Source organism: Dunckerocampus dactyliophorus, chromosome 17 (assembly GCF_027744805.1).
Source record: "Dunckerocampus dactyliophorus isolate RoL2022-P2 chromosome 17, RoL_Ddac_1.1, whole genome shotgun sequence".
Classification (NCBI taxonomy): domain Eukaryota; kingdom Metazoa; phylum Chordata; class Actinopteri; order Syngnathiformes; family Syngnathidae; genus Dunckerocampus; species Dunckerocampus dactyliophorus.
Window position 1 is genome coordinate 19408297 of NC_072835.1, and position 19937 is coordinate 19428233.

The window sequence follows — 19937 nt, forward strand, 5'->3', positions numbered from 1 at the left end:
CCGACTGAGGGTGAGACAGTTCATGTTAAAACGCTACTTGAAAATGACCTGTACAACAAAAACGAGCATCCTGAAGTGAATTATTGTTGACTGTAAAGGCACTTTGTTTTCTAAAAGTGTGTTTTCCTCATTCATGATTTTTGCCGTCGGTAATTGTGTGTAAATGTAAGCTCGTGGTGTGTGTGGCTATTCATCGGTGCCGCGCTCGCACTGCTCGTTGGGGTGTAGTGAGGTAGGATAGTGTTGGCATTAGGAGGGGGTTGACGGGTTGACGTTTCAATCAACACAAACCCCGATACACACACTCGTACACACATACACACAGACCTCCAAGCCATTTGGTTTGACGCTGATTCCCCTTGACAGCCTAAATATTTTGGCTGCGACCGGGCACCAAGGTAAATGCACCCCGCAAGAATGTTTTTACAGGGCGAGAGACAGCAAAGAGAGAAAGAGAGAGGTTTTGGAGATGGTAACAGAGAGAACACACACAGGGAAAGTGTGTGAGCTTCTTATTAAATGTGGTTTGTGTATTTGACAGTGTGCTCAGTGGTCACTTTATTCAAGAGTGGCCAAAATGTTTCACTTTTTTTGAAGCCATGCAAAGAACACGAGTGATGGTGTGTGCGGTGGCATCCTCGGTGACATGAAGCGGGCAGTCACCCCTGTAACGGCGGTCACACGCGCAATCCGGCCCTGCACCCGCCGGGTCTCCAACCGACGTCCGCCAATTACCCACTAAATGAGAACTGAGAAGCCGCTAGCCAAGCTCAGAGTCCAGCACGGCTTCAGAGGCGTCAGGGTGTGAGGTTTAGCACGGTCACACCAGCTGGCATCCGTTACGCTCCTTTTGAATATATCGCAGGGCACGGGGGTCCAAACTTTTTCCATCGAGGGCCACATAAATGTGAATGTAATGTAAAGCAACACATGTGCTGTAGATATGTGAAGATGTTACGTATACTTAACAGAAAAACTACATCTCAGTTTTGTCATAAAGCTGACAAAGCATATTATTAGGAAGAAGTTTTGCTGTTGTTGTTTTGTTTTTCCAAATATTTCAACTTAATATTTTGGCTTTATTCACATAATATTGTAACTTTTTCCCAACATATTTTATTTTGTTTGCTGTAATAGTCGGACTTCAAAAAATAATGTACTTTTTTTTCCTTCCATATTTCAACTTTATGCGACTAAAATATAATTTGTTCTCATAATATGAGTTTATTTCTTGTAAAATTAGGACTTTTTTTTCCTCTTGTTTGAATACGACTTTATTCGCATAGAATTTTGACTTTATTCTCATAACATTATAACTCTTTTCGCAACCTAATTGTCCAAAAACGACAACACTTTATGGTACTAAAAATTGCATCATTTTTCCTCATTCTTTTCCTCACTTATTCTTGTAAAATTACAACTTTTTCTCGTTAGATTAGAACTTTTTTGTCTTAATATTTTTGACTTTATTTTTTGTAAAATTAAAATTAAAATTTTTGCTGTTGTTGATGTTTTTTTTATTGTTAAAATTTATTTTTAGAATATGATTCGGGCTGCTTTTTCCATGTCTGTTGTTTTTTTAAATTTTGTATTGACTTGTGATTTTCTGTAAATTTTCTTCTTGTAGTTATGACTTTATTCCCGCATTTTTTTTTTTAAATTACAACTTTATCCATTGTTTTATTTGTCTTAATATTATTGCGACTTAAAAGAAAGACGTCTTATTTCTTTAACACTAAAATGATGTTATTTTTCCTCATAATATTACGTTATTCTCATAAATTACAACTTTTTTCTCGTAATAATTAGAATTCTTGTAAAGTTGCTACTGCTTTTTTCCATTTTTGCTGTTGTTTTTTTAAAGTTTTCTTATTAAATTATATTTTTTAGATGTGCAGCGGGCCAATAAAAAACAGCCCCCGCGGGCACTTTGGACACCCCTGAATACGTCATGTACGGGCAAGCAGTGCAGCAAGCAATCTGATTGGATAGTGAGTTCCGTAAGGCGAGGAGGCCATTGGATCATTAAGAATATCAAAATATGTTGCAGTGTCGGAAAACAATACTGTAGTTTACATTTAATTATAATCATTTTTTTTTCCTGATCTACAATAGCATTAGCGTGAACGCCGTCTGTCAGCGTTCACACAATCATGTGTTTCGGGTAGCTTCACAGTGTCTCTTTGTAAGCAGCGTGAAAGAAACGACACGGTCGCCAAAGCCTGACAACGGATAGGCCAAGTAAACAAAGATTAGCTGACGCATTAGGAGCCTTTAGCAGTTTTAGAAGGCAGACCCAGAAATCCAGGAGGATTATTGAAAACACGACGCTGCTCCTTCGATGCGACGCTCCTGAAATCCATGGGTTAGGGGTGTCCAAACTTTTTCCACCAAGGGCCGCATATGGAAAAGACTAAGGAATGCCATTAGTGAATACATCACTAGTATCTTCAATAGTAGCAGGTTTGATATTTTGCTGTCCTTTTTTTGGTGAGCAAAATATACAGTTTTATTTGGATCAAGCTCAATTTTTTGTGTTCGTAAGAGTAAATGAGATCTTAAAATGGGGCAAAAATTGTACAGTGTAACCCTGGATTTTGTTATGACGTCAATCCAAGAGGTCCGTTGAAAACCGAGGGAATCTTTCGCATAGAAAAATCATGTAAATCCAATGAATCCAATCCAGACACTCAAAAATAAACAAAAAACACATTTTATCAAGCACAATTATAGTTTTACATGCAGAAAACAATGTGAAATGATTATAAATGACAAATGAATGGAACTTCTTGTTGATGTCAACTCCCCGAACACCCCGGCGTGATCAAATTCAATTTTCTATATCAAATTGCTGGCACTCGCAACTTTCTTTGGCACCCGTAATTGTCTTTGGCCCCATGGTGGGTTATTTCGAAGTTGCACTCAATAAAAAAAAAAAAATGAACGGTGCTTTGTTCGGGCACTTGATTTTGCAGAATGATACAGCTCAGGCCAAACACACTAGTTTGTTACGCGCAATACTGCACAAAAACTGAGACGGTGTCGGAAAACCGAGACAACATTTTCGCAAAATGTTTGCTGAAAACCGAATTATACAAAATTAGAGGTTTGACTGTGTGCCTTTCTTCCGTTTTTTATGCATTTATGATGTTTTTTCTCATGAATTAAATGTCAGCATTGCATTTAAAGTGATTTTTTTTTTGTAATTGTTGACTATTATGGCACAGTGTCTTAAATAATTGAAAGATGCCTGGCGGGATACATTGTGGTCATCTACGGCCTTTTTTTTGTCATCTTTTTGTCTCACTACAGTCTTCCTCTTTTCTCTTCTTATTATTTCCTTTTCTTTTGAGCCTCGGTGGAAAGTTAATAAAGCTAGAAAAGGTCCACCTTTATCTCCGCGGGGGTAGCAATAATCCACAATGATGAAGCCTTTAAACACACACACACACACACACACACACACACACACACACACACACACACACAGGGCAACATACATGTGTGCATGCGACATGTACACATGGGGAAGAGAGCTAATCTCACGCAGGTGTATACACACTCGCACGCGCAAATACACAGACGTGCGCGCGGCGAGGAGGTCATTAGTGACCCGAGGAATGCAGGGGTCACGTCTTAAAAGACCTGGCTGATAGAGGGGATGTTTAGGATCAAAGCACAGAGGAGGGGAGGGGCGGCAGAGAGAGAGATGGATGGAAAGAGGCATATCAGGAGAGGGAACGTGCACGATCAAAGCGTGACAGGAGGGGAGGAATTAAATCATAGCATGAACGTGTGTGTGTGTGTGTGTGTGTGTGTGTGTGTGAGTGTTTGGGTGGAAACAAGGCAGGAAGATTAGAAAAGATGTAAGACAAAGTGTGGAAACAGTATAGCTAACTTAAAGAGACAAGCGTGGGCGTGTTTAAAAGCTGTAGTTTCGGCTAGAAAGCGAAGCTGTGCAGCGGTGACGGATTCATGAGTGTCAATAAATACCTGCTGAATGACACTTGGACCATGATAGCCATTAGCTTCTTTCCACACTGGAATCTGTCTACAAGCCATAACGAATGTGACGGAAAGAGACCGTATATTCACCTCACTGCATCACAAGTGTGGAAACCGCAGACGGGATTATGATGGATAAACATTCTATATCATCTTTTGTTATACATTCTCCGCTATTAGAAAATGGTGACACTGAAACACAAGAATTGAACAAACCGTCACTATCTAATCAACCAATCAAGTGAAAGGTTCCCTTCGACCGCTCAATGCAATCTTCTTCAACCGTCCAAGCAAAGCCAGAGCCAGACACCAAAGCAATGATGCTGAAAGGTTATCCCAAACAGGGTAGTTTTCTGGAAACACATACTGGGGGCGTGTAGAGTACCTCCTCACGTGTTTGTAAACAGGTTCCGAAACACCGTAACTCCGCGGGGAACTTGAGCAATTTTATTTCAGAGTTGGCGGGGTTCATCAACTTGGTGTAGAGCCGTGATGACAACGTACACGACAAGCTCCGACAGCTATGAAGAAGAAATGTCTCTGGCTGAATTCCGAACTAAATTACGTTGCTTTACTGACTCTAGATCTATTTCACTTTTCAACAGCGCCTCTACTCGGTTTAGCCTTAGGCGTTGATGTCAAAGGTTCCGTGGGCTGGCTGTCGGTCTCGGTCTCTCAAGCTGAGACGGCTGAAGGGGTGGTTTTCCTTGTTGGACGTACACGTCGTAGAGGGATATTTCATGCTGAAAGCTTCAGTCTTGCACGTATCCCAGCTCCCTGGCAACACCGCAAATGTCCTCAATCCCCAATCATCATTGAAATGCGACAAGCACAACGACCACTTTGATGTCCCTTTCCACGAATTTTGTCCAGCACTTCGTAACTTTTTTGTCTTCCTGTCAATTAAAAAGACAAACACTGCGAGCCATGCCGTCATAAAGTAGGTACAAAGTAGGTAGGTACTACAGGTCCTAGGTAGGTAGGTAAGTAGGCAGGACAGTGATAGTAATCTGCCACTGAAACTGCTCTTCTGTCGGGAGATGATGCTGTGCATTGGATGATGCTGGTTGTCCGTGATGGAAAGGAGCCTCCTCAGTGTCCTTTGCTCTGCCACAGATGTCAGGCTGTCCAGCTCAGCACCAATGACAGAGCCTGCCTTCCTCACCAGTTTGTCCAGGCGTGTGACATCCTTCTTGTGGTTGCTGCCCCAGCACACTACTGCATACAGGAGGGCACTAGCTACCACAGTCTGGTAGAAGATCTGTAGCAGCTTCTACCAGACTGTGGAAGGACGCCAGCCTTCTGAGGAAGTACAGACGGCGCAGCTCAATGGGCTACAGGGCATAGGGTCTGTCTTTGAAGTATATTATCTTGAAAATGAATGAATTAAATAATTTAAGATACAGTAGCAGGCATCATCAATCGGGACAACCCACCATCACTAAAGAATGACTAGGGATCACATTTATTCATTTTCTACAGCTTATCCTGTTTAAGGTCGTGGGGCCTATCACAGCTGACTTTGGGCGAGAGGCCGGGTACACCTTGGACTGGTCACCAGCAAACCACACAGTACACATAGTCACAGTTCTGTGGAATATTTGATGTGGCCTGGCCTCACCCGGCTAAGTTGACTTAGAGACCACTGATTTCGAGTCTTCATTTAACCTTAACACGCATGTTTTTGGAATTCTGGAGGAAACTGGAGTATCCGAAGAAAACCCACGTCAGGCCAGACAGAGTCAAACTCAGTATCATCTCCTTGCGATGATGACAACATGGATTGTTAAGTTATACTATCAACATCTTACACTATTTATGCAGTATGGGACTATAGAGAAAAATGACTCTCTACAATCTCCAAAGATAGTCCAATCATCAATTGGATCCTAGCCCAGCTGTTTTAGGAACCTGGACAGATCACATCTTAACCACACGGCCCTAAGAGTGTCAGTCAGCTGAGGTATTATATTCCATCTTGGACCATAAGATAAAAATGCTTGATTCTGGATACGACTTCATTGTTTTTTATTTATTCATTTTAATCTGGACAAGTTGTAATACAATTAGGGAGGCAGCCATCCAAGACAAATATGCAGACCGATACTTCCATTCTGTGGAGTGTAGAGTAGAAGCAAATGACCATACCTTGGATCAGATATCTGAGACATATTGGACTGATTTTGGAATTTTTGCCTGTTATCCTTGGTGCAACTTTTAAAGGATTGTTGGCCTGAACAAAGTCTAAGAAAGTGTTTGACACGAGTATTAAGTTTTCAGAAGAAAGACTGTCCGATGTCCAAATTGGCCTACAACTGTGTTAGGAATGGAATATTTTCCGCTGTGTTTTGGATAAGTGATGCAACATATTTGCACTCGCTCACAACAGAGAGATAACACACCATGACAAGACCTTTCACTTGCAAAAATAACACCCTGTTTTTTTAAGAGTTTGAGACGCCCAGCCCTCCTAGCCGAGATTGTTTGTATATTGATCTGATCTGGTTTCAACCCGTGGGGAAGTTTCCTGATCATTGGGATCACCTCCACATCAGGCATACGAAGAAGAGGAACTCATTTTGACTTTAGAGACTGCTTGGACCTCGCTTGACCTTGGCTGGGGAGGGGGGCTGACCGTTCTCTCCAGCGCTGGCATTGCAATTTTTTGTATCTACTCCTTTTAATTTGAAATTATAAACCTTACTTTAGACTCTGAGCATTATTTCGCAGCTGGTAGAACAAAAGAATCTGGGTGGACTCTGCCCCGCTAAGAGGGCAGGTCCTGACAACTGATTGGTTGGAACACAGTGCGGTTGCAATTTGATGACTACCGGCGGGCTTTACGTCTCCTCAAAAAGCACACGAGTGCCTTTAATTCCTGCAGTACATTTCAAAGTAAATCATAACACTCCAGAAACAGATTGGCAAGAGTGATTTATCCTTAACCGAGTCACCGAACACTCCAAAACTCCACATGTGGGAATCCGAACGTGATAATGTTTGCTGTGCATGCACACTCCCACCCCACTCCATCTCAAGAAGAGGGAGTATTTCCATGACAATGGACAATTATTGACTTTCATTGGCTCCGTTTGCTTTGATATCAGCAAGGGGGGTGTCTGTGTGTGCATGCTAGGAGGGGGCAGCTGTGGATGAGAAGAAGGGACCTGATGAAAGGAGCGGGAGTGGGAAAGTGCACCCACTGACCCAGAGTGCATCCAAACAAGCAAAGAATCATGTGTGGAAACAAAGGAATCGTTCGCTCGAGTTTTCTTTCTGATTCTGTATCCTTCTTCATGTTCATGTTTGTTTTCTTCCACTCCGTCTTAGCCCTCCTCAAAACCTTCCCCACTCTGTTTTTAGCCCCCATCCTTTTTATCTGGGGAAGACCGAGCCCCCCTTTCCCCCCTTTTTCTCCCTTCACAGCCATAATTTAAGGGGCTGAAAGGCACGGCAAGTGGAGAAAGAGACAAGAGCTGAGAAAAACAGCGGAGACGGTGCAGATGAGGGCCTTCCTTCACGGACGTGGCACAGATGTGAGGGTGTTTTTGTGGAATGAAGTCGGGGAGGGGCGGTGATAGGCTAATTTGTGTGGCATAAAGACGGGGGCCCTTTTCATATGCAGAGCGCCACTTTGATGCGCGGCTGATGAAAGCTGGAGGGAGCGCTCAAGGAAAGGAGAGGACAGGGTGACGGAGGGGGTCTTTGTCCCGTGACAAGACGGCATCTGCTCCATGCTGCCCTCCTCTACGCCGCTATACCGAGGCTAGCACAATAGGGCGACCGAGAGGGAAAAGTGTCATCAGAGGACCATAGAGGACAGAACATGAACAAAAACAGCCGCTTGGGTCGGCCTGCTTCGAGTACGGGTATGCACAGTGAATTGCATAAGCATTCATTTATATTGTGGACACATCGACTTAATTCCACAGCTGTCAACACACATCTTCACTCTGAAGAGCCGTTCTCACCAACCTCACTTTCGTCGTCTTTGTGAGTGTGTGTGTGTGTGTGTGTGTGTGTGTGTGTGCGTGCGTGTGCGTGCGTGTGTGTGCGTGCGTGCGGCGATGAGATCAGAGAGAGAGAGGTGAGTGGTGGTTTCGCTCTTTCTAAGCTGAGGCCGAGCGCACACCCGCAGACCTTCAGTGTGTGCCTGTTTTTGTGCATGAGTGTGTGTTTCCCTGCGGTGCTGATCATAGGCGGCAGGCTCAACAGGGTCCTCTCACCAAACACTGGCCGATTTCACGCTAACACAAAAGCCGAATTTCGGCAGCAACAGAGCTGAGAGGCGTTCAAAGGACAAAGTGCCCCTTTCGTCTTAAGAAGTTGTTGAATAAATCTTCAGGGTTTATGTGAATCACCTGTTTCGCTGCGTCACTTTAAAGACATGAGCGAAGATAGATGTATCAAGGGTATGAGGTGTCTTTTTCTTGGCGCGGATTCAGAATACCTCATCATTCCTGGTTGTGGGTACATAATCCGTCTGTTTTTGTTGAGCCGTTACAGTACATTCCACCGAGTTTTTCGTTTCCACATCTTGTATCTGGTTCTCATAGAATGCCCGATATTGTTTTAGTAGATTGCCATATCATTTCTGGCACTGACTCCCAAGATCTACTAGGGTTCAAGCACGGAGGCGTAAGGACCCCGCTTAGTTGTTATTGATATCATCAATGAAACGACCAATCTTAACACCCCTTGTTTAGGCGTGTCCAGTTTTTGGAACAAGTGTTGCAAAAATACTTAATCTGAGGTCTTTTGAGGTCCGATGAGGTCTCACTCGACATCATGCCTGCCGCCAGTTCGAACTCTGAAGTTTTGTGTGATCTCATTTGACATTTTTGGTCAAATTCCAGTTTATATAACCTCAGCTTTAGAGATTCGATGCCAAATACCGTATTGTTCGGAATATAAGACGACCCTGAATATAACACGACCGCTCTTTTTCAATGCATGTATTTGACATGGTGTGTGTGGGACAGGAACAAAAGCTAGAAGTCATTTGGCGCCGCCTGTTGGTCCGTATGTATAAATCTGGTGGTTCACTGGGTGATCCCCTGGCTAAAAATATTGGTTGTATTTGTTATCATTTCAGGTGATCTTTGCCCTCAACCAGACTTTATTACAGCAAGAGTCCTTACGAGCAGGAAGCCTCCAGGTCCCGTACACGACAGAAGACCTCATCAGGCACTACAACTGTGGTGACCTCAACTCCATCATCTTTAACCACGACACATCACAGGTGAGTTTTATCGTATTTTAACAACCTTGACCTCAATTTCACGCAAAGTTGGGTATCGGTCCAGAAAGAAGCCATTTGGTTTTAAAGCAGATCCACCATTTTATCAAACTGATCCTATATAAACTTGTCAGCTACTTTCTTTTCACTTGATAAGCTAAGAGTCATGTTGACCCTTTGACCCCATGGAGTGTCGCAATGACACGGCCCTTGACCTTTTAGAGTAACCCCTAACCTCCTTGCTCGACCTTTCCATCCCGCTGAACCCCCTCCTTGACCCCCACCCCCTTCTGAAGACGCCACCCAATTTCGTCACTGTTCTTTTGGAAAAATCGTATCCTCTCAGTTTCTACATTTTGTGTGGCTGTCGCCAAAAAATAATGCAGACCCCTTTTCCACTCTAGCGAACTTTGGTGCTGGTGCAGATTTCGTTCAGAGCTGGAGTTGAACCGCTGTTGGTCGTACCAGTTTCACTTTCCGTTGTCCTGGGGAGTCACGTCATTACGTCACCGGGGTTACGCCTCCTGCCAGGAAATAACAACAGGGAGACCAGCTTGAGCCAAGCAATTCATTAATATTTATTTTGTCAAATGTCCAGATCTTAAGCGATGAGTTTCCTGGTGCACAGTTTACGCTCCAACTTTTACTTTGAAGATTCCTAATCTTACGTCACAGTTTACCAAACTGCCGGCCAGTCAAACTTGCAGCTATTATTAGGGGTTGCACCAGTCCCCATTTTTTCACTCTTAATTCCGACACCAGAACTGTGTTCAAATTGAACCACGCCAAAAGAATATCAGCAAATATAGCTAGATAAATATCAGCAAACGTAGCCGCCTCCACACGTGCAGACCCGCACGCACACAGAAGCCCTCAGCCTGACGCATTCACAGCTTCAAAGGCAGTCCTTAACACTGCACATCATTTCGCTACATTATCGTTATTGTTCATTTTATATGAGGTTGTATTAAACTCCTCTCTCCTCTCTAGTTTTCTGGACACGTCAGGTGGGGGCTGTTGTGCGTGAGGTGCGAGTGAGGAGGACACTGCAGTGCATGTGTGGAGACAGCTTAGTTCACTGATACTCTTTTGGCTCCATTTGCTGATGTTCCTCTAGCTACGTTTGCTGACTGATTAAAGCACAGACGTGGCTCATGGATCGGAAATCACCGCAGGTGCTATCGGAAATTTACCGGAACCCAATACTGGATTGGCTCGGGCCAAGTCAGTAATAAATATTATGTAGGACTACAGTATTTGTTTCCATAAAGCAGCGACCAAACATGTAGCAACAAAACACTGTCACAGAGATGAAACACTTCCTGCTCTCCAAAATAAAATCATTCCACCACCAATTTGTGATTGTATGCCAGAAAAAAAACATACAAAAACAAAACGAGTGTGGATAAAAGTTAAGTTTGGCTAGTTGTGATAAGTTTGTGTGTGGTGGAAACACACTCCTTTGGAACAGGTAGTGATTTACTATTTAGAAATGTGCAACTTCATTTTAATAACACCCCACATCATGCACTACGTTGTTTGATGGCTATTATGGTCAGCCGTGATTGGATGATAAAAATCCGAGATTCGCAGACTAAGAAAGTCTGCTCTGCTCATATTTACAGCAAAAACATGTCATGTTGAAATGGTATGTACTATACTTGAGGTAACGCCCACTTCATTATACAAACGGTTCAGAACTCTGCAAGCTTTTGGAGCCTGGTGAGAAGCAAACAACCTCTACTTCGGCATCCTTGTGGCGCCTTGACGTTGGAAAACAAAACGACCTTCCAACTAATTCTGAAACAGTGGCGGTAGAAAAGCATAATATCGATCTTAAAATTGAACATTGTCAATTGCAGGTCCCAAACTTCAATAATGTAACACTGCCGCCCAGTGAGCAGGTGACCGCCCAGGAAATAGATACCTACTTCCGACAGGAACTCATCTACAAGAGGAATGAGCGAATGGGCAAACGGGTCAAGGCCCTACTGGAAGAGCACCCAGACAAGAGCTTCTTCTTTGCCTTTGGAGCAGGTTGGTGTGGTTTGTATATTAATTCTCACCAATCCTACCAACATCAGGTAATCAACTGTTGCTTTGTAGAGGAATCAATTACCAAAATATTCATTAGCGCCAGCCCGGCTGTACACTTACATAGACAGAATCCAGAGACAAAGCACTTTGACAGAACCGCTGAACAAAAGCTGATGCTCCATATAAGTTTAGGGCCAGTTGTAGTTGATCTTTCAAGAAAGCAGAAGCACAATAAACCATCCTTTTTATCAGCCTGAGGGCAACCAGAGTCATGCTCGTGGGCTGTTTGAAGTCTTTTGCAAGGTTTCCGAAATGTCACTTTAATACTCTGAATTCCTGTGTAACTACGCAACGAGCGTAGTTAAGTCTGAGTAAGTCTGATAAGAGACAAAGACGTTAAGCAGGGTGGATAAAAACAGAAGATAACCGTAGAGATTTGGGTTTGTGTCCATGTTTCTTGATTGGGTGATGTCTATCTTGGGTAGACAGACAGCCTTTGTCGTGTTAGGAGTCTTGCTGCTTTGCTTGGCTTTTGGTTGCAAAATGATTGATCACGCAGAGTAAAGCGGTCGGGGCTGTGTTGTAATCATTTACTAAGGCGGATTTTCAGTCTGTCTGAAGTCAGGTACTCTTTGGAGAACATCTTTATATGCAAAACTGCACACCATACACACTAAAACTGTAAAGATGAAATGATAACAAACAATTTATTCATGCCATGGCCAAATTTTGAGTGAAGTGAATTTTTATGTGTGTCTTTTAGCTGGAAATGACAGAAGAAAGTGTCAAAAGACTGTATGAAACTGTGTTAACACATTTTTGTTGATATTTTTAAGGTCCAAAATGATTCCTCCCCATATCTACGCATAGACATTGTTTAAACTATAGTTGGTGGAAAGCTGTAAATAAGGTTTCCCCAAATGTTTTCTGATCAAAACACAACATAAAAACCCAAACTCATTAAAATTGGTAGTGTGTTGTCGAAAAAATAACTGTACGGTGTCTAAAGTAGTAGTTAAGAACACAAACGACATGGCTTTCCAACAACACACAGCTGTGCGACACACAGCTGCAGATGTCTGCTGGAGACCAGCGCGTTATGAAGAGAGAAACAACGTGTCACCGCTAAGCTTACCCTTTAAATATAAGATATTTGAGAAGTTTGAGTTGTAAAATGCCTGCAATTTGGGTTGCCGCTCGTCACTGAGGGCTGATGGTGGGTCCGGCTGACAAACCAGTTGAGAACCACTGCTCTAGACTATGATAGAAGTTACCAGGTGGTGCAGCAGATTGCATTTCCTCTATGTTGTATCAGGAATATCAACCATTTTCAAAGCGTAAAATACATTAAAAATTGCATAACTGCATAAGAATTTTAGACTTAACTCTATTTACTTAAATAGTGGCTGAGGCGTCTGTTTGAGAGGAGGCCACTATGTGAGCATATACAGTATTCTGTGTACTTGCATAAATAAGAAAAACGTGGCCTCTTACTTATGGAAAATACGCATCATGAAAGACAGCATTCACAGAGGAACAAGACACATGGAAAAGACATCATCAGATGTGTAAAAGTCATGTTTATTCTACATTAAATTAAATTGTGCTTGGACGTTTGAGTGTAAAAACGTCCAATTAAGAGAGTACCCAAACATCGGAAAGAATGTTTCGACACGTTTTGTTTCTCACAATGGTGTGTACATTTGGTGGGGAGAGGATCAGATTTTCGTGCCATCCATTTTGCTGTCATTTTTTTCCCCCCACCCACATCTGATGACATCGTCCACAGCCACAGTTTCTCAGTAGGTCATTTCACAGTAGAACAATCCGCTTTAAACACAGTTAGAGAATGAGAGAGAAGCCTTCACATGCTGCTGGACTCTTTGCACTGGCAGGAAACAGCTGAGGAAAAGCAGACACACACACACACACACGCACACACACACACACACACTAACAAGGACTACATTTCACGACGAGTCCCCAAGGAGGTACCTAAAAAGGTGCATGTGTATTTGTGTGTGTGTGAGCTGGTGAGTGAAAGTGATATGACCAATCAGCCCAGAAGCACTAGTTTTAGACAAATGGAGGGCAGCTTGGGTCAGTGTGTACAAGGAACTGGATGGAGGGCATTAAGGTGCATTCTGTCTCTCTCTCTCTCCCACACACACGCACACACACATTTGGACCCCAGCCCCCAAGCCACACTGAAGCCAAACCAGGGTAAATGTGTCCTTAATTATCCCTGGAGGGGTCAAAGGACACGCACACACACACGCACATACACCACAATGGAGCTCATTATATAGGCTTACTTAACTTCCCTGCTCCAATCAGCGGTGAGACAAGTATTATCACTTATCAGCGGCCATGTCCCCCACCGTCACTATCCAAGTTCATGGATTATTTATTCTATTCCAAGAACGGCCGTGTCACGTCGTGTGTTTGTTTAGTTAGCAGTGCACTGAAACGTGCTGGCCATTTTTCTCAAGACTGTATTGCAACTGTGGACGGGAATGAGACGACATGTCCTTAATCAACTGCGGCTAAACTCAATCAATTTGTTTTTATGATGGGTCTTCCGAGCAAAGCGCAGTAGCCCATCTTACGATTCTCAATTAGAGTTGACGCCACTGATGCCAGTTGGTGGGTCGATACGGATTTTGGTAATACCGATATTGGTGGGTGGATCGATCCCAATATCGATATCATCAATAACGGTTGTTGTGTTTTAATGACAACCCATAATATTTTTTGTCTTTTTAGTTATTTTTGCATAACGGACTTTATTTTGGACAAAACAACTCTATGTAACAAAAGAAAATACAGCCGTCCCTCGTTTATCGCGGTTAAGTGGTTCCAGACCCGACGGCAATAAGTGAATTTCCATTAAGTAGGATTGGTTATTAATAAATTGATTATTTTTTGTAGTTATGGCATAGAAATCCTTTTTACAACCTTCTAAATAGGGTTTTTAACATTATTAGAGCCGTCTAGACATGAAGTAACACCCATATAGCCACCTTTAGATTTGTATTACCCAATATATTAGATATCATCAGAGAAAGTAAGACATATTAAACTTCCTTAGACTTCCTGCGATGGCTACTGTTTCAATGCATTGTAATAGAGACTTTAAATGAATTTACATGCGTATTACCCAATATAGTAGATATAATAAGAGTAAATGCGCCATTTAAGATGTAAATAAAACTCCTGCTTGTTTGTGTGACAGTAAATGTGTTCCCAAAGCGGGTGGAGAGATGTGTGAAGGACAGGAAGTGATGTCGGCGGTTCAGAGTTGCGTTTTAGCTTGTCGTGGGTTATGGCCCTAACAGTAGCCCGTGTTATTATTATGATTATAATGCTATTATTGTTGTGCCTGTTGTGAGATAATTTAAACCTGCAGTAAATTCTGCCGATCATGTCTGATGCTCAATGAACAATTACTGACACCTTGTGGCCAATGTAGAATACTACATTCACAATTACAATGCTGCTTCTGCCTTGTATTTGTATTTTAGTTAATTTAGCCATTTTATGCTTAAAATGCATAATTTTGGCCAAGAATAAGTACAATTTGCATAAATATGCATATATATATATATATTTGTTACTAATACACCGTATGTTCGAGGGCCTGTAATTGTGTTTTTTTGTTGCTATTGTTACGTTTGTGTGCTGTGAGTGTGTTGATATAAATATCTTTGTCTTTCATCAGAAACAAAACAGTTTGTTTCTACCTTTTTCCACATAACCTTCTGCAAGCTACACTCCTCCACGCTCTCTCACTTCCTCCTTCCTACCATGTGTGATTCTTCCATTGAGCTCTTACCAAATGCGCTTTTTACGGCTGAAAAGTGCTCTGAAATGTTAATGTATTAGTGGAGAGTTGCATCATCACCGCTTTTCGCCTCTCGCGCAAAAAAACGAGAAGAGACTTATAAATACGTTGTTGGGATCGGCCGTCTGGGATTATAAAAACGTATAAATACGTCTTTGGTGTTGCATGAGTTCATGTGAATAGCGCTTCGGTTGTTCCAATTGTTCCAATCTTAAAGTAGATTCGAGTTCATCTTTGAATTACACAGTTGGCAGTTGGCATCCTTGACATTTCTGAGTGACCTCTGTGGAACACTGGATTAATATGTAAACCTGGCTAACAAAACAGTGCGTGGAAACTACTCACCGTCTGATTGCTGTGTGCTAGAGTCTGGAGTGCTGTTTTTGGGTTGTGTCACCTTCTGTTTGTGTTTGTCAAGCGTAAGTGTGAACGTGTCCGAAGAACGTGCTAAAACAAACAACTAAAAGTGACAAATGAAATATATTTGGCCACAAAATGCTCCTCGGAGGATGGCAATCGTACAACTTTATCTTCACGCTTGAGTTGCTGCAAAATCACCACACGCTGCACGATGAGTGATGCCGCGATGGAGGGAAGTAGACGGATGTTGCTGTTCTAAGATGTTATCTGAGGCCACGGGAAAGAAATATTGAATTGCGGAGATTGTTTATGGAGACGGGATTAATGGTACACCGTCACATCTTGCTAAACCCGAGCCAATGTGTCTTATTTTTGACGCACATGCTCAGTCACGTCTCTTATCATTGCTTTTACATCTCTGTGTGTTTGTACTGTAAGAACATTTTGCACCGAGAATGTTAGAGAGTTCCATCAACAGCACTTGACTGAAACCACATCAGGCGTCAGTTTTACTTCGTTGCAGCATGGCAGGACGCGTACTAGAGGGGGGGAAAAGTGAGGTAAAAGATGTATTTGTATGTGTTATATGTGTTATATTTGTAACTGTAACAGGGGAGTTAAGGCAGTCATACATTGCGTACGTGGCTGGTGAGGCACTGACTCCTTTGGAGGTTTTTTTTTTAATGTAAAGGTACAAAGTCCAGTTTGGATACGTTTTTGATCTTGGGCATATAATCCTAATAGCTTAATTGCATTTGACTTGTTGTTAAATCTAGCTCTAGCTGGCACTGCTGTTTATGTATTTCCAATTTTTAAAAAAATCCAACAAAAAACTTTGACTTTTCTTCTCTATGGAAGGACGGCAGTAACAAACACAAGCACCTTAGCTCACCAGCATTTTATTGTCCAATTAGCAAGAATAATGATGTCATATTTACATTAAAGACATTACAAAGGCTGTAGAAAGTCAGGGTTTGTGATAAATGTTTGTACAACCATTTATTGGCGACATGCTGACAAGCAGAAATCGTCATCCCACTTGGTGCACTCAGTGCAGTGCACTTAGACGATGTCTTTGGCTGGTGCACTTAAAGGAAAACTGGAATTGGAATTTTGCCCGTCATCCACAATCCTCATATCGAGACATTAACACGCGTCTTTACCTTTTCCGTCCGTTATAAAGAGGGAAAAACAGCTAGCACGAGGCAGCTAACAATGCACGTAATGCATGCAGATCATTTTCCAATGTGAATCTGATGTTCTTCCATCCATCCATCTTCTATGCCTCTTATACTCACTAGGGTCACGGGTATGCTGGAACCTATCCCAGCAGACTCTGGGCGAGAGGCGGGGTACACCCCGGACTGGTCGCCAGCCAATCGCAGGGCACATATAGACAAACAACTGTTCACACTCACATCTAATGTTCTTCTATTATTGTTATTTTGGCCATATTGGCCATATTGTGCTGAGAAGCCAGGACAAACGTGTGTGCTCCAAGCTCCATTTCTGGTTCTATAACGATCATTAAACCATTTTCCCACAAAAAATGTTAAGGAACAAGCTAAACACAGTGGGGGAGATGACCCTTCGAACTGGGGTGAGTTCATGTAGGATATGCTGAAACCTTGCATATCAGGAAGCATGACGGCGGTTTAAGCACTGGCGCATTGTACACCTTTAGAAATATATGTACTTTCAAAATGTTGTCAAATTTGAAACCAAGGTAACAGGTTCCGGTATAGCATGTATGTATTATGTAACAATGTTGCAAAATGCCATTTTTACCAAAACCGTACTATTTTTTTTCTGGTATACTCTGAAACATTTGGTCTGCTGCCGTACGGTGGCCTAGTGGTTAGCATGTTGGCCTCACAGTCAGATTGCGGGTTTGTACTGTATCTTCGTTGGAACATCTCTGTATGGAGTTTGCATGTTCTCCCCGTTTGTGCGTAATGGCTAGCACTCCGGCTTCCTCCCACATTCCACAAATATGCACCCACAATATGCATGCTAGGCTCATTGGAGACTCCAAATTGTCCATGGGTATCAATGGTCGTTTGTTTATATGTGCTCCGTGATTGGCTGGCGACCAGCCCAGGGTGTACCCCACCTTATGCTCGAAGACGGCCGGGATAGGCTCCGGCATAACCGCCACGTTACTCTGTGACATGCTGTCTTTTAGATTGATGGCTAATGCTCTCGACTCTTATCCATATCACTGCCTTTAGCCATTTTGATACTCATGTTAGAAACCTCACTCTGTTTATTTTTGTTAAGTAACCCACAATAACCCCAACCTCTGCAGTATTTCTGACAGGCAAAATGTTCCTGTTCTTCTTGGTGTCAGGTTGTGTTACAATACTTCACTTTAAGGGTACAAAAAGAAAAGGTTTTCATTATTCTCTAGTCTAAAAATAACCCCCTTGTCCTGTACCCACCAATGTTTTGTATTAAGGTATTGTCAGGCTTGCAATGCGTCCTTCCTCTCCATTTGTCCGAACTTCTGCAGCCATCACTCACGGCAAATGACGACGTTGAAAAGGTGCCATGTGTTCCCGAACGGCATATGGAAGCGGTTATTGCTCTCACTCTATAGGTACAGTAACCCAATCCTTGTATACAACCTGAACCCGTGTTCCCTTCCTAATGTCTGCCATACCCTGGCACTCCTGACTTGAATAAAGTGATGTGTTTACATATCACTGAATGCTGATGGCAGCTTTTTCTTCATCTTTAAATGTTTCACTCTCTTTCCAAAGCTGCATAGCACATCAGGATTTACCACAGAGCTTGGTTAGCCTGTCTAACTGAACGCCACTAATAATTAACCTTCAGAGAGTCTGTCATGGAGAGTAGAAGGGTCCTGTGGATGCCTCCCATACACATGCAGTTAGGAAGCTATTCAAAATAAAGGCGGTATAGCCTAACGAAAGAGGTCGACATGACCTCATAACGCATGTAGAGCATCCTTAATGGCCAGTGTACGGCTAGCCGCCAGTCCTGCAGTGAGGAAATCATCACTTCAATACCCAGGAGTAACTAAATGTACCAGGTGTTGTCATAGCTGTTCTTCATTAGTCTTTTTCCTGACCTTCTTAACACCAAACCCAACTCAAGTTACACCCCTAACATTTTCAATCAAATTAATCACAGTTTATACATGAATTAATCATGATTAATCACCGTTATGCAAGCATGAAATATATTTTCACTGTATGCTATTAACAGAAAGATAAACTACAGGATATGGAATGTGCTGTATGTTATGAACTGAACATTTAAATCAAGCTAAAACATACTACACACCAGAATATAATATATTAGTTAGAATATAATAGTTCCGCTTAGTTGCTGGGGACAATTAAGTAAAGACTTTGGCTTCTCAAAACAATATGCGTTCAAAAGATGAATACATTTTGTTTTGTGAACGCATATTGCTTTGAGAAGCCAAACTCTTTACTTAATTGTCCCCAGCAACTAAGCGGAACTACGTTCTTCATCACAGGAATCTGACCAGAACTGGACTTAGGAGACCAAGTGGGGGGTAAGTCGCTGTTATTGGACTACAATGCTGATGGATATGTCATACAACTTCACGTCAAAAAATCCAAACTATCCCTTTAAGAAGAGGGACCTGGGAAGTGACGTGTGTGACATCAGCTGTTGAGAGTTGACAGCAGCTCCCGTGCTCCTGCCTAGAATTAAAATATAGTTTACTAAGCTAAATAGTAGACGCAAATTCCTTCCCAAACATTCCCTAATCCCGAATCCTGAGGCCAAACCTTACACATACCTGAGCCAAATATCTCTCCAGTGTGATTTCACACCGAGCACCACACGTCCCCCGCATTTTTTCCTCTTTCACCAGATGGTGTGAAAGTCCAAAACGGAGCTTTTTATTTTTTTCGAAGCAACTCCCCCTCATAAACAGCTAGTTTACAACTGTTTGGGGCAATCGCTGACATGAGTACACACATGTCATAGAGCACCATTAAAATCCAGACCCGACCTACCACACACTTGGCAGGAACACCGGCCGGCTGAGGCCCAAACACTCGCCTAACATGGACGAAATACCACAACTACTACTACTACTACTGTAATACTTAATACTTAAATACTAAACTTAAATCATTTGACATGCATTTCCTGAGGGAACTAACCTCACTCTATTTTATTGGTCAGCTTTATGATAATCTAATTTTAATGTGTAACCGATTCCACTTCATGGAGGAGAGCTTTGTGGAAAAACAGGCTTCACTACGCATCTTAAAATAAAGCCTGGAGCTCAGCTACGGATACGGAAGATAGCCTCGCAAGATGAAATGTGACATGAGTGAGTACGCCGCAAACAACACAACAGCTTTTCATACTGTTAAGTATGTAGTATTATAGTATTTTAGTATGTATAGTATTAAGTGCTCATTTCTTTACAATGTTGTATCGGCC

At 42.4% G+C, this 19937-nt stretch overlaps 1 protein-coding gene across 1 annotated transcript in view; it reads left to right on the plus strand.

The window, feature by feature from the left end:
* trabd2a (TraB domain containing 2A) overlaps nucleotides 1–19937 on the plus strand; it is a 63880-nt gene that overhangs the window by 23719 nt on the left and 20224 nt on the right. Inside the window, exons 3-4 of the mRNA XM_054757727.1 lie at nucleotides 9101–9247; nucleotides 11107–11281. Of these exons, the coding sequence (XP_054613702.1) occupies nucleotides 9101–9247; nucleotides 11107–11281 (322 nt within the window). The remainder of the gene's footprint in view (nucleotides 1–9100; nucleotides 9248–11106; nucleotides 11282–19937) is intronic.